This window comes from Drosophila miranda, chromosome 4, assembly GCF_003369915.1.
Source record: "Drosophila miranda strain MSH22 chromosome 4, D.miranda_PacBio2.1, whole genome shotgun sequence".
Taxonomy (NCBI): domain Eukaryota; kingdom Metazoa; phylum Arthropoda; class Insecta; order Diptera; family Drosophilidae; genus Drosophila; species Drosophila miranda.
Window position 1 is genome coordinate 23,285,192 of NC_046677.1, and position 15,205 is coordinate 23,300,396.

Sequence of the window (15,205 nt, forward strand, 5' to 3'; positions counted from 1 at the left end):
GTAAATGTAGCTCTAACTCGATCGCAGGTTGCATAATTCTTATAGTTTCTAGGAATGTATGTATAGCAGAGGCAAAAGGTTTTTGTGGCCAAGCGTTATTAAAGTTTCAAAGGCCGCTCATCCTGAAATGTTGGGCCATTGATTGTCCAGGAGTGCCTTTATTTGTAATTTGTAATTTTAATCTCTCATTCTCTTCGTTAAAGATTCTTTTCGGCTGTTTACCCCTGTGCATGCCACAGCAAATTGTAGTCTTGTTCTTTTCGATTCACATGCGTTTTCTATGAGCTCTTTAATCTTTGATCCTACTCTGCCTTAGTTAAAAGAGGTCTAATTTGAGTTATTTCTTCGATAACCACACGAGAAGTCATTCTTTAAGGTTCTGCTAGGAGTAATCTCTTCATAAAATCATTATAGGTTCCTCTCAGGTTGTTTAGTTGATTAAATGCTGTAGATTTTAATGTCAGCTTGTGGCTTAATACTAGTTTGTTCGTCTTAATCCGTAGTTCGGGTGATAAAATTGCCATCGAAAGTTTTTCTTAAATGTGCTAAAAATATTTGTGGATGAGCCTCCAAAAGAGAAGCAGTCTTTAGGTTGTACAAATCCTAATTAAATTCATCTAAAAGTCGAGTGCCATCCTCCCATTCAGCTAATAGAAACCAATGGTTTGTTCATCAGGCTCTTTTTGATCTTGGCCAAAGCACTGTTGGCATCGCCTGGCCGCTTGTCCTTATTCTTGGGTCCCAGTGGTATCATTGTGGTGTCCATAAGGCGTCGCCGGAAGCCCTTGTAAAACTGCAACACTTGGGGATTGGCCCACACCTGCTTCGCATCGAAATCTAGGATGCGTACGGATTGCAGGGACTTGGCTCGGGACAGGGCCACATATGCCTGACCCGCTTCAAAGACCTTCGAGAGCGACATCTCCACGCAGTCGAGGGTGAGGCCCTGGCTCTTGTGAATGGAGAAGGCCCAGGCGAGCTTCAGTGGCACCTGACGACGGGTGATCACACCACCGGTGGCCGTCTTGATGATCCACTTTTCGTGCTTGCAGACGTACTCCTGATTGTTCTTGAACCGCACCACCGGGAGATCTTTTTCCATTCGCACTACCACGCCACGTGCACCGTTGACCAGTCCATTGGATATGTTAATATTCTTGAGCAGCATCACCTGGGCATTCACCTTGAGATAGAGCTGGGATGGGGCCTGGATCTGCTGATCAAGCTGTTTGGTCATGCCCGCATCAGAGTCGTCTGAGCGGAAGAGTACCTTGTCGCCTTGCAGGTTCTCCAGCTTCGATTCATTGATGGAATTGGCGTCATTCGTGTGGGAGCAGAGCTGCGTGGCCAAGATGCCATTGCCTTCGATCTTCTGCCTGGATGTGGCCGCCAGTCGCGTGGTTATCGATTCATTCACATGACCAATGCGCAGATGATTCAGGATCTTGACGAATTCCGGATCCGACTGACGATGCACCTGCTTCAGCTCGTACACGCATTGAATGCAGGTCTCCCAGGCACTGGACTGAAAGCAGAAGCGCTGCTGGGGCGTGGCGTTGGGCGCCGCACCAAAATCGCCTCGAATCACGGGCGGCAGTTGCAAGAAGTCGCCGCAAAGGATCAGCTGAATGCCTCCAAAGGGACGGTCATTGCGACGAATATGCCGGGCCACTGCCTCGATTTTCTGCAAGCAAAAAAACAGAAGAGATTCCAATTAAGGAAGTCATTTAGTGGATTGCGATGCCACATACCTCAAAGAACTGTCCATCCACCATGGAGATCTCATCGATGATCAGTCGCTTGCACTTCCGCCACGTCTGAGCGCTGACCGGACGAGAGGCCAGCTCCAGGCACCGCTGCATGGTGGCATCTCCGCCACCAATACCCGCAAAGGCATGCAGCGTCGTGCCACCGATGAGGCACGCAGCCACACCCGTGGATGCTGTGGCTATAGTTCCATCGGGGGGAAGGGCAGAGATAATCCTACGCAAGAGGAAACTCTTGCCGGTGCCGGCGGAGCCCGTGAAGAAGACATTTTTTCCAGTGGTGCAAGCACGAAGCACTTCCATCTGCTCCTCGTTGAGGCGTAGTGATTCGTCTGTGCCGGCCAGAGGCGAGGATTGATATAGTTTCTTGGCCGCCGGCCCGGTGCCTTTCTCTCGATCCTGATCCTTTAGCTCGTCGAAGCGCCGCTTCTTGGCGCCCTGCGGCGAGGGTGTGGTGGTTGTTCCTTTGGGCACAAGTCCCGCCTTTTTGCGCGCCAAAATCATCTCCGCGGTGGTCACGGGCGACACGTCTTCAAAGCTGCTCGGCTTGCCCGAGAGCAGGTGCTCCCTCAGCTTCTTCTGCATCGAGGCGTCGTCCGGCTGGCCACCGTCGCCATTCATTTTAATGAAAATTGTGCGTAGGAAGAACATCAGCGTGCCGGGCGGGGCATTGGACAGGTAGAGGGCGCAGTTCTCCGCCTTGAAATTGAACGTGGCCTTGCCCTCGGCCATGAACTTCTTGTGGACCATCAAATCCTTCAGCTTGAACTTCAGGGGCTTCAGTTTCTCGGGCGTCACCTCCACAAACAGCTCCCGGATATCGTTGCGGACCAAGCGCATGGTAGCCGTCTTATAAGCCAGCTTGCGGCCCGTAATCCCCACTGCATTGGTCCACTGTATGTTGACCGCACAGGTAAGAACAGCATCGTTTAGGTCCATGCTGCGTGCAAGCCAACTCGAGTCACAATTTTCCTTAAAAAATGATTTTAAAGAACAAACAAAAAAACAAAATCGCAGTCCATGCGGCGTCGGCAGAAAAAAAATAGTGATCAGTGTGACCGCGGATAGCACTGTGATAGCGGTCTCATTTAAAAAAAATACCGTGAATATACTGACGAGTTCGAGTTCTATTTTACATATTCCTAGTTTTTGATCTTCCGTTGAATAATGCTGGCTAACTAAAACCCTTAGTTCTGCCCACATCATTTTAGGCCATCGATGAATAAATTTTCTTCAAGATTGGCTAGTTTTTAGTCCTTGCTTTTATTGTATTTATTGTAAAAAAAGGTTTAAGCGAAAAAGTTCAACAAAAAAAAAAGTTGCTATATTGCGTGTAAGCCGTAGTATAGGCCTTTGTATACCCTATTTTGTTAATTTTATATGAAAGTATATATATTGATATGAAGATAAAACGTAACTTATAAAGACCTTTTCTCAAATTGACATTTTTTAGACATATTCATGTATATGATGAGTGTTTTGTATATATATCTCGATCCTGATACCTATTCTTAGTCTCTGCAAGAATAATAATATTAAATAATATTGAATAATATTAAAATATATTGAAAATAAATGTTTTTTGCCTGGGATGACAAACTTATTCACAACTATATAACATCCATTTCCCCCAGGGTATGTGTGCATGGAATGGGACTCATTGTTGTGACCCGGTTATTACAGATTCTACCCGATTCAAATAAATACCAAAATATACGGTCTCATTTAAAAAATAAACCGTAAATATACTGACGAATGAGTGACATGGATATGAATTGTGCTATAATAGATTCCGTAGATCCTTCCATACAGTAGGATAATAAAAAGAAAAGAAAGTAGGCTAAGACATTTTACATAATACTCAAAATTCAGAGCTTATGCAAAACCAAAAACGTGTGCGTTCGCAAAAGTAAAATAATCATTTTCCCTAGATATTCGTATATATCGTATTAATATCTACAATTCGAAATTCGCGGTTGCTCTCGCGTCTATAGTACCACAAACAGACAACAGAGAGCAGCAGCATGAAGGTCAATCTGGATTTGAAAAAAATGGTGGCATTGCTGCTAGCCATCATAACTGTCTCGCTGATCTCCACCATCCTGTTGGGCAAGAGCATACACACACAGAGTTTCGACACAACCGTGGCGGACACCGAAAACACCGAAAACATTATGGTGGGCCAAATGGTCCTGGATGAACTCAAGGTGTGGTTCGACTTACCCTTGCAGGGGGGCCCGCGGAAGGACTGGCACGATCGGGCGGTCATGCAAGCGGATAGTTTAAAAACTGGCATGGGCGAGCAAGGGTTGCGCATCGCCATCGAAGATACCAAAGAGTACGAAGAAATGATTGCGATGAGCATAAAAAAGGGCTTAAATTCTTTGCTCTCCGATAAGATATCCGTGAATCGTACGATCGCGGACACGCGACCGTTGAGGTAAGTAGCAACAGATCAGTTATCATTCGAAGGGCTAGGATACTAACAATCCACGACAGGTGCAAGTCCCGCAAGTACTTGGTCAAATTGCCCAATGTATCCGTCATCATGGTATTCCACAATACGCACTTGAGTGTCCTGCTACGGGCCATCCATAGCATCATCAATCGCACTCCACACGAACTGCTGCATGAAGTTATACTCGTAGATGACGGTAGCACCGCTCAGGAACTACAAGAACAGCTGGACAAATACGTTAACGAGCACTTTGGATCGAAAGTATCCATTATAAGACAAAAAAAGCGGACTGGCGTGCCTGCAGCACGCGTGGCGGGAGTCAAGTCGGCCAACGGAACCGTTATGGTCTTCTGTGACGCCTCCATTGAGGTCATCTACAATTGGGTATGCTCTGATGCGAACCCTCCTGCCAGAATTTATAATGTGCACCCCCTTCTTTCAGCTGCCTCCCTTGCTGGAACCCATGACACTGCATTACAAGATCGTCACCAGTCCTATTCTGGATGAAATCGATAATACGGACTTTTCTTTTAAATGGAGCGATCCGTGGCTGTGGCGCGGTGGCTTCGACTGGCACTTCAACTTCAATAAGCTGCCTGTCCTGCAGGAGGACATCAAAGGCGAGTCACAGCCTTATCGCAATCCCGTGATGCAGGGCACAGTCTTTGCCATCGACAGAAAGTACTTCTTGGAGCTGGGCGGCTACGATGAGGGGCTGGACGCATCGGGTGGCGAGCAGTACGAGATGAGCTTCAAGATCTGGATGTGCGGTGGCATGCTTCTGCAGGTTCCCTGCTCCCGAGTGGGGCACATAGTCATACCCCCCAAGGACGCCCTGGACCAAACTTGGCAAAAAGGTGAACTCTTAGAGTCTACCAAAGGAGAGTACGATACATTGACGCGGGTAGGAGTTCCACATCTTTCTCTGAAATCAACAATAGCCTTGATCTCCTTAATGTCTGTAGAACTACAAGCGTGTGGCCGAGGTCTGGATGGATGGGTACAAGCACTATTTGTACTTGCGAGATCCCTACAAGTACCACATTAATGCCGGGAATGTGACACGTCAGAAGAAAATTCGCGAGAGTCTCGAGTGTAATAGTTTTGATTGGTATATGCATCAAGTGGCACCCGATTTCCTGAAGCGATTTCCGCTGGTGGAACCACGTGGCTACGGGTCGGGGGCAATCCAGAATGTGGCTTATCCCGGCTTGTGTATCGACGCCTTGACCGAGGGCTTCAGAAAGCCCGTGGGCCTGGGACAGTGTAGTGCAAATCTTACCCATCCACCGCCGACACAGTTCTGGAGGCTGACAAATGATCTAGAGATCGTTTCCGGGATTGATTTGAACTGCCTGCAGGTGCGTGGCACGGCGCCAAACGCCACTGTGTGGCTGAACCGCTGCACTAAGGGGGACAATCAGATTTGGAGTTACAGTATTACCAGAAAGTGGATTCAGCAGAGCAGCAGCTTGAATCGCTGCCTGGAGGCCTTTGTGGATGGACAAAAGGCTGTCGTTCGCGTAAATCACTGCTATCCGGAGAGCCCGAGCCAGCGTTGGGTAATCGGTTGGACTAATCTGTATTTGAGTGCCAAGTTTCGTCTTAATAGTACCAGTGAGATGTAACGAAGGTTTGGCTATCCAGCTTAAAATTCAAAAATGATAACATTAATAAACTGCCTATCGACACCTACTTATTGACACCAGATGGCGACACCATGACACGCGCTTATCTAATTTGAACTCCAATTCATTTTTTTTCGTTTCCGTTTTTGTTTTGTTTTTATTCTCGACTTCAGGTGAGTGAAACGCCCTGCACGTCACCCAGGCAGCGACCCTCTCTGACAGCAGGCCATTCGAAATTAATACTGATTGATAGTGAAGAAGCATGTTGCTGTTCACCAAAATCGAATTTGCTTTCGTCTTATCGCGATATCTGCACTTCCAATGTCGACCTGGCACTGGTAATTACACTAATGTACCCACGCTTTGCCACGCACTGCCAGGTAGCACGACGTGTATGGGATGGCACGGGGCGCGATCAAGACAGCAGTCTCCAAAAAAGACTTACACCTGCACGACGTCGTTGCATCGATGGCTATGAAGAAGCGCTATGTGAAGCGCCTCGTGCGCAAAGTGGTGTTCTGGCTGCTCTCGGTTGCCGCCATCTCGCTGGTCACCACGATGATTGTGGAGAAACGTAGGGGTCCCGACAGTCCCGGCGGCAGTGAGTCGGAGGAGAATCTCGATCCCAATGGGGATCCCATCACTCCCGTCTACCGGGCGAACAACCTTCAACCCACGCGTCGAGCTGCACGTCCGCCCTTCCAGGATCGCAGCCTGGCCAGGGAGCCACCGCCCGGGGAGAAACCCCAGCCCACAGGCTTTAGACTGCCCGATGTGGAGGGTGAGCGACGGGACTGGCACGACTATGCGGCCATGGAAGCGGACAAGTTGCGATCGGGTCTCGGAGAGCATGGTCTGCCCGCGGAGATCGAGAATCCCGATGAGAAGGAGTTGGAACAGCAGATGTACAGGAAGAATGGATTCAATGGCCTTCTTTCTGATATGATTTCCGTCAATCGATCCGTGCCGGATGTGCGATTGGAGCAGTAAGCACTATAACTCTATAGCTCCGTCTAGATGACAATATACTCCCGCCTCCTCTTCACAGATGCAAGACCCGGAAGTACCTGTCTAAGCTGCCGAACATCAGCGTGATCTTTATCTTTTACAACGAGCACTTTAGTGCCCTGCTGCGATCCATCTACAGCGTCATAAATCGCACTCCAGTGGAGCTGCTGAAGCAAATTGTCCTTGTGGATGATGGCAGTGACTGGGACACACTAAAGCAGCAGCTGGATGACTACGTCTCCCTGCACTTTCCCCATGTCGTGACGGTGGTAAGGAATGTCGAGCGAAAGGGTCTGATTGGAGCACGCATAGAAGGGGCCAAGGTGGCCACCGGAGAGGTCTTGGTCTTCTTCGACTCTCACATTGAAGTCAACTACAACTGGGTAGGTTTCCACCCCTGAATCGTTCCTGCAATATCTAAAGTTTTCCACTTGTTTTGCAGCTTCCTCCATTGCTCGAGCCCATTGCCATCAACCCCAAGATCTCTACATGTCCCATTGTCGACATAATCGATCACAGCAACTTTGCCTACAATGGGGGCTATCAGGAGGGATCCCGCGGTGGCTTCGATTGGCGCTTCTTTTACAAACAGCTGCCCGTCCTCCCCGAGGACAGTGTGGATAAGTCACAGCCCTTTCGCAATCCTGTAATGATGGGTGGCCTGTTTGCCATCAGAACCGATTTCTTCTGGGATCTGGGCGGCTACGATGATGAGCTGGACATCTGGGGCGGGGAGCAGTACGAACTGAGCTTCAAGATCTGGATGTGTGGCGGCATGTTGCTAGACGTTCCCTGCTCTCGAGTGGCTCACATATTCCGCGGTCCCATGGACCCAAGACCAAATCCAAGGAACTACAATTTTGTGGGGAGGGTAAGTCTTTCCTTTTCAATCGAATATCTTAAAGATACAGATACAGATATCTCCCTCTTATCTTTAGAACCACAAACGTGTGGCCGAGGTCTGGATGGATGAGTACAAGGAATATGTCTACACTAGGGATCCGCAGACCTATAACAACATCGATGCTGGTGACCTCACCCGTCAACGGGCAATTCGCGAGCGACTCCAGTGCAAATCCTTCGACTGGTACCTAAAAGAGGTGGCCCCGGACTTCCTCAAGAAGTTCCCGCCCGTGGAGCCGCCCAACTACGCCTCGGGGGCCTTTCAAAACGTGGCCTTTGCTACACACTGCTTGGACACCATGAATTTGGGCGCCCACAATGCCGTGGGGCTGTACAGCTGTGCAGAGAATCGCACCCATCCGCAGTTCAATCAATTTTGGCTTCTCACACCCGATCGCGAACTTCGACACAATGGGGCCTCCAATTGTCTGGATGTCCAGGATCTGCATGCAAATGCCACTGTCTGGATTTGGAGCTGTCATAATCAAGGAGGCAATCAATTCTGGCACTACGATCGTGCGCATAAGTGGCTGGTTCATGCCCCAAACGGCAAACGCTGCATGGAGGGTATCGTAGAAAATGGCATTGGTTCGGTGTACACCAATGAGTGCGATCCCGCGAACGATCGTCAGAAATGGGAGATCGGCTATGTAAACAACCAACTGCTGGACAAGTTCTTCGAAGGAGTGTAACGAACAGACCATACCAGACCATATCAGACCACAGACCAGACCCATCCCACACTTTCAGACATATGTATGTACCTACCATATTGTCACAGGCACGTATGGTATAGTACGTATACGTATATGCAAAGATCACTTACAAGTTCGTGGAACTCGTGCACGAGAAGTCTAGTTCATTGATCGTTGCGAAGGTTTCCTCGTCTCCAGTCTGTTAAATAAATTCCATTTTTCCATTATTTTATTCGGTTGCCAACTCTTTAGCCCATGCATTATTGATATATGGCAGCGGAAAGTGAAAGATCTGAATGGAGAGATCTTCCCATCTGATCGGAAATGATAATTTTATTAGCGGTATACATTTGTTGGATACCCTTGCAAAAGGAGCGAGGCATATTCCTGATTTCTTATACTTTTCGTAGTGGGAATCGATAGGATTTCGAATGAATATATCATATGGAAGGTAATGGCTTTAAAAGATTAAATCTGTTGTTCATTCTACTACCCAACACTATATCATACAGTCGTTGTTTCGCATCAACAGCCTCTTGGTCTGTCTGTCTCTCTTTTACAGTGTGGCTTAGCAGCTATGGCTGAGTTCGCCATTCACAAGTGCGCCAATCCACATTTCTCTGTCTGTGTCTCTATTCGAAACCTTATCACAGGCTATTGAACTTTTCTTTTTTTTTTTTGGGAGTGAAGAAAGGTCGATTAGAAGGGGGGAGGGTGATGGATCCCCCCGCCCAATGGAAGATCCCAGCAGCAACCAGGAATCGGGTGTTTTTCAGCTGAGGTAATGTAAGACGCAAATTACGCGATACGATTCGATTCCGAGAGTACAAGGATGAACCACCTCCCTAAATGGCAACTGGCAATGACTTAGCGTCAAGCAGTCTCGAACCGATCTTCTGTTGGTTTACCCTTATCGCTGCAGTCTATGGATTTGCACTGCACCCTTATCTCTCGACAGCAGACCATGTGCTCGGGGCACATGCTAATTTATAGACTTAATGGACGATTATTGTTCTGTTTTGGTGTATTATTCCCTCCCTCCTGTGTGTATTTTTCATATTTTGCATAAACAAAGTCGAATGAATGATTTGCTTTTTTTGGCCAACGGCTCGATAGTGTCGTCGGCGGAGGCGTCTTCATGTGTATTCGAGTATTTCACAGAATGTAGGTCATCGACGTCAACGGAATTGGGGGATGTGATGTGATGCTTGTTGTTGTTTGTATAAAAATGCGTATACACTTTCTTATCAAGAGCTTATGGGCTAATACAAGTGCTTGATGGATGGAGACTTAAAGAATATAATTACATAGATAATGTAGAATTTTTGTTGGCGAACTTTTGATAGATTTTATACGGCAAAACATAAGCTTCATAAGCATAAGATGCTATCTTTGGAAAAAATTCGCATTTCAAAATTACGAAAAATATGGAAAATACTCCGAGGGTGCGCCTTTATATCCTTTATTCATATTGTATGTAATACATACATATATGTAATATGATTTCCTTCTCTGGTCTTCAAATACTTTTATAGAGTATCCACACTTCCGTCCTGCAGCAACTGGCCTTTTCGGAGGCTGATGATATTTTTATTCGGTTTCGTTTTTCTTGGTCTTCGCATTGAATTAATTTCGGGTCTCGTCTCTCATTCACAACTATCTTTGACTCGTTTAGAAATAGATCCGAGATCCGATTGTCCCACGTAACCGCATGGTGCAATTTCATCAGCATTTTCCACCCCGAGAATAATCCCCCATAGACGTAAACAACAATACAAAATTTTCGATGTTTGGCCGGTATACCGGTCCGCACCTCTTCGACCAAGACCCAGCCGACAAAAATTTCATCAAAGACGCATTTTCACTTGGCTGCAACGCAATAGGAAAACTTCCTACCATCTAACGCCTCTCTCTCTCTGTGGGTACATCTCTCTAGGAATCTCTCTCTTGTAGTACCTGCGCAACGTACTACTGAAATCGAAAGCGAAATCAAAACCAAGAACCGGTTGTCATTAGTCCATTAGGAGGGTTGATAAGACCCTAATGGGAGAGCAGAGTACCTTGTGCCGTCCTCTCTGATTCTCTTTTAGTATCTGAATTTCTCGCTCTCTTTTGAAACATAGACCGGCACCCGCACGTAGGGCTATGGTTCTATGCTGTGGACTACGTGCGGGATGACACATTACAATTCCATCAGACTCCCGTGAGTTCTGGCTCCCATGTGCGTAACGTTGTTTACGGTTAGGTTCCTTGGGGGTCACTCAGCACTTAGCTTACATAGATATGTGGGGCCTCCCTCATTGCCGCCCACCACCTGGGGGCCTATTGCCAGAAATTAACGAATGTAGGTCATGATATAATCTCACTGAAAATGGCCTGCACTTGGCACTTGTTTGTGAACTAATTACAGAATTAGGTATCCCATAGTATAGCCATCAAAAGGTGTTTCTAGGAGTTTCCCATAATGCAATATTCCTCTAATGTATCTTTCATCTTTGAGTAGAAAGATGCATATATGTATATACACCCCTAAAGAGGCACACATATTATCGCCATTCTTCTTAACGATAATTCTATTTTTCCAGGTGATCTCCATCACTATCTACCTACAATTTTCCCTATGGGTAAGATACATTATCTATTCCCAAAAAAAAGAAAGCATCCACTTGACCGCATGTCCACAAAAACCACAACCTAATAATGATCACACAGTGTTTCCCAGTGTTTTTCCATTCAAGGTCTTTCTCCAAATTTCATCAGAATTTTTTGAGAGATCATAAATATTCGCACGCTTTAGTCCTGACCTTGAATCCTATGTGGGCGCCAATTGTCCCACATTGTGGGTTTGATCCATACACGTGGCACCTTTACATTGCCCTCTGGCCATGGGCTATGGACATTAGCCAAAAATTCGAATTACGTCGAATCGTGGGCGCCTACGTAAGCATTCGTTCTTTTGACACTATTTTACATGCGTCCAACATTCGTTCGAGTTTTGTCAACAACCCCAACGCCCCCGCGCATATATGTAGTGCTAGCGCCGCTCGTGCCACGAAGTAATTAAATTTATTGATATGCTGATCTACACGTCAGCGATCGACCCGGCAACGTGCCATTATGGTAATTAGTTATAGATTGTCAGAGGCCAGTCCGCGCACTGCAAAACAGACGCAACAAAATATCACTTCCCGAAATTCTGACGAATCACCCACAGACCATCTTTGGGGGGCATCACCTATGGATGGCTGATGAAATCTGAGTCATGGTCTTTCCCTGCAACAGTTCTGCTCATAGACAGATAACGGAGTTTTTAGGAACCCATATGCATGAAGTGTGGAATCGATTCGATACGAATCGAATCTCGAAAGCTGTTTGCTCATTTAAGTATTTCTTACTAGCTTGTTTACCAATAATATTGCCGTGCATTAAACAATAAAAAATGGCTAAAGATAAACAAAAGCCCAAGGCAAAAGGCGGAGAGGAGGAAACCCCGCAGCAGGCCCCCCCAATCTATCGCTCTCTCTCCCTCTGCCTCTCGACCGGTCTTTATATCACTATCTCTATCTTGCTTTTGCCAGAACCGTCTAAGGTGTGCAGCAGACGATAGCAAAAACAACACCAAGAAAGGAAGACTATCTTTTGGGGATCCGAACCTTAAGATACTCTCGTAGGTACATTGATATGCTATGACTTATAGGATAAATACGTGGTTCTTATCAAGCGAACTCGTTGAAATACAAATGTATTATCTTCATCTCATAATAGATACATATGTATATAACCAAAGATCTATTTCTTAATTAAGTTGCTTCAGATCAAAGTTAGAGGTGATTCGTAGTAAAACATAAGCTTTTCGAGTTTCATTGGCTATAATGATAAACAATCAACTTTTTCCAACAAAGAATTGCTTATTGAATGGTTGTTCCTGCATGTTTTCCGGCAGATGGTTCCAACAAAAGCTTTAGTTATAGAGTATTCCCTGGCGAATCCTACTTGTAAACAGCTAGGACAAAAAGTAACCATTCCGACATTATGTATCTGGAGATGCTTCATTACCTGATGGGCAAATGTCTCTCCTCTAAATCGTACTACCCTCTGCCCAGGGTACCAAGACGGTTCATTAGAATAACCAGCAATAAAAACAACAACGACTCGGAATATTGTCATAATACGCAGAAATGCGGCGGCAGACAAAAACATCACGCGAGCGAGAGAGCAGTGCACAACAGAAAGAGAGCGGCGCAGGGGAGAGCTAGCAGAGCTGCTAGAAAGAGCGCCGCAGTATAAATAGCAGCGGACACCAAGCATGGACAAGCATTCGCCAGCCCCAAGCAAACAGAAGCAGCAGCAGCGAGCGGGAAAAACAGCTGATAAGCGCCACAAACAAAACAACGCAATTTGTGTAAACAATAATCAAAAGGCGTAGTAGGAGAAAAGCAATAATCAAAAGTGGTTACAAGCCAAGCGGAAAGTTTTTCGAATACCAGCAATAAAAATCAACCTACAATCAAAGATGTCTGCATCACCCACCGCCCGTCAAGCCGTTTCCCACGCCCTGCCAATGATGGCCATTGCCAAGACCAAGAAGATCGTCATCACGGATCCCATCCAGATGCCGGAGGTGTACTCCTCGACGCCCGGTGGTACCCTGTACTCCACCACGCCCGGAGGTGAGTGTCATCTATAGTATTTTTGGCCTTTTGCGGCTGATGAAACTTTGCGTCTGAAGTGAATCAGTCAGTCCAGTCAGGCAGATAAGACGGAGAAAAGTCAGTCCGCGCACATGTACGGGACTTCTGACTGACTCACTATCATTGCCCGCCAGAAATGTTTGCTCAGCCGTTGTTATCGTCCGGAACTGGACTATACGAATATGCTGATGCAATCGGCACAGAGAACACCTTGACTAATCAAGGGATTTCCATTCTCTATCTTTTTCTAGGCACCAAACTGATCTATGAGCGGGCCTTCATGAAGAATCTGCGTGCCTCCCCCTTGAGCCAGACGCCTCCCAGTAATATACCGAGCTGCCTGATGCGTGGAACACCACGTACCCCCTTCAGGAAGTGTGTGCCAGTGCCCACGGAGCTGGTGAAGAAGACCCAATCGCTGAAGATCGAGGATCAGGAGCAGTTCCAGCTGGAGCTGTAACCGTTCGACGGGTCAATTCCAACCAAGCAGCAACTGCCAAAATCATCTAGTTTTTATGTTTGCCAAGACACTGATCTTATAATCTTAGAGACCCTCATTTTGTTAACAAAACTACTACCTGAATCCGTTACCTTCCATATCCATCTTAGTCCGTAAGCTAGTAGCTCTTGTAGCGATTGTTCAGTTTCGTTTTGTTCATTCAGTCATATTGACTTTGTATCTTGTAAATCTCTAGCTCCTAAGTGAAATGAAATAAAAAAAAATAAGTGTTTAAAAATCAAATCATAAAGGATTTAATAAGCCAAATAATTACTTTCTTTATCAGCGAATGAACCTTGAGAGGGGGTTATGCGTGCGCTCGTGTTTGCCACTTTCCACTTCACCTTGGAGGGCCTGTATTGGGGCCAGATATTGTACTTTCCGATTAACCTTGAGTCTGCGTTTTAATTTTGGCAGTTTGTTGAACTGTTTTGTTAGAGAAAGAGCAAAAGATAGAGGCACCAGAGAGAAGAACACTCGCATGGAAAAACCGGCCGGCATTTTGGCCCCAACATCTGGGGGTAGCGCGCGTGGCCCAGTTCTAGACTTTTCAAAAAACTTGAATAATATAGATACATATGTACATACTCAAATATACTTATGAATATAAGATGTATATACGAGTATGTGTGCATATGTAGGAGGGGAAAAGGCAAAGGCAAGCCGGCAAACAGTCGCACAAAAAATAGATCTTTTAAAACTGCGCATTTAACAAACACGTCGGCTAGCCCTGCCCTGCCGGTCGCACATGTTCGCAACCGAACCCACACATACATCTGTATGTACATATAGAACCCGATCCGGAGATCTTGCACAGCTCCCCAAACTAGCCGGCACGTTCCCGCCATCCAATCGCATTATAAAATTGCGCATGAATAATTAAGGAGCCAACACACAAATTGTTTGTTTTTCTGTTTAGCAAACAAATGCAAATCTGTTGAAATAACATGATTATAATCTTATACCCACTACACTTAACGAGAAAGCAGAGATAGCAATATGGAAATTTTATTTGATAGTTTTTGAAATTTTTTTTAAATTCAAATTTCAAACGTTTTTTTATTGGATTTTCCATTAACACACTGTAATTTTTTTGATTTTTTTTGTTATTTTTCTTTTTAATAAAAACTATTCAAAATATTTTAAGTGTTTTTATTGCGATTTCAAAAACTATGTATGTATGTTTGAAGCTTGTTCCCTTACACGAAATCTACATCCAAATTACATTACATACAGCGCCACTGGAAGAAATCGGCGGCTAAAGAGGCGCCTCCACAGTTAAAAGCGGGCACAAGGGGAACTAACAATATTTATATACACAAAGAAGCTGGCAGCTATGGAATATCAGAAATAGGCACTGATAAGAGCATAGCCACGGAGGTTTGAGAGCAATTGGTCTGTGGTATAGTAGAATGTACGTAATTAGGAGTAGAATTCAATGTAAAGAATGCAGAATCTTTCTCAAGCCAGCGCTTTTGCTTTACAGGTGGAAGCAATTGGAGCTGTACCTGAAGTGGGCCTGCGAGGGAGCCCTGTCCGGTGTTTTAAAATAAAAAT

At 45.8% G+C, this 15,205-nt stretch overlaps 4 protein-coding genes across 4 annotated transcripts; 3 read left to right on the forward strand and 1 right to left on the reverse strand.

Moving 5' to 3' along the window:
• Positions 1–98: 98 nt before the first annotated feature.
• Positions 99–2,822, reverse strand: LOC108163386 (ATP-dependent DNA helicase PIF1). Its single transcript, XM_017298641.2, has 2 exons — positions 1,752–2,822; positions 99–1,684 (listed from the first exon to the last, which is right to left on the reverse strand). Exons 1-2 carry the CDS (start codon positions 2,703–2,705, stop codon positions 644–646), a joined length of 1,995 nt encoding a protein of 664 aa, XP_017154130.1. The 5' UTR covers positions 2,706–2,822; the 3' UTR covers positions 99–643.
• Positions 2,823–3,595: 773 nt separating this feature from the next.
• Positions 3,596–5,965, forward strand: LOC108163712 (N-acetylgalactosaminyltransferase 4-like). The gene is made up of 4 exons (XM_017299158.2): positions 3,596–4,206; positions 4,266–4,608; positions 4,667–5,128; positions 5,190–5,965. The coding sequence occupies exons 1-4, from the start codon at positions 3,791–3,793 to the stop codon at positions 5,850–5,852; spliced, it is 1,884 nt and encodes a 627-aa protein (XP_017154647.1). The 5' UTR covers positions 3,596–3,790; the 3' UTR covers positions 5,853–5,965.
• A 228-nt stretch (positions 5,966–6,193) lies between these two features.
• LOC108163711 (N-acetylgalactosaminyltransferase 4) lies at positions 6,194–8,685 on the forward strand. Its single transcript, XM_033393212.1, has 4 exons — positions 6,194–6,838; positions 6,901–7,243; positions 7,303–7,731; positions 7,799–8,685. Exons 1-4 carry the CDS (start codon positions 6,252–6,254, stop codon positions 8,453–8,455), a joined length of 2,016 nt encoding a protein of 671 aa, XP_033249103.1. The 5' UTR covers positions 6,194–6,251; the 3' UTR covers positions 8,456–8,685.
• Positions 8,686–12,763: 4,078 nt separating this feature from the next.
• LOC108164049 (eukaryotic translation initiation factor 4E-binding protein 3) lies at positions 12,764–13,872 on the forward strand. Its single transcript, XM_017299626.2, has 2 exons — positions 12,764–13,128; positions 13,401–13,872. The coding sequence occupies exons 1-2, from the start codon at positions 12,972–12,974 to the stop codon at positions 13,607–13,609; spliced, it is 366 nt and encodes a 121-aa protein (XP_017155115.1). The 5' UTR covers positions 12,764–12,971; the 3' UTR covers positions 13,610–13,872.
• The last annotated feature ends 1,333 nt before the right edge of the window (positions 13,873–15,205 follow it).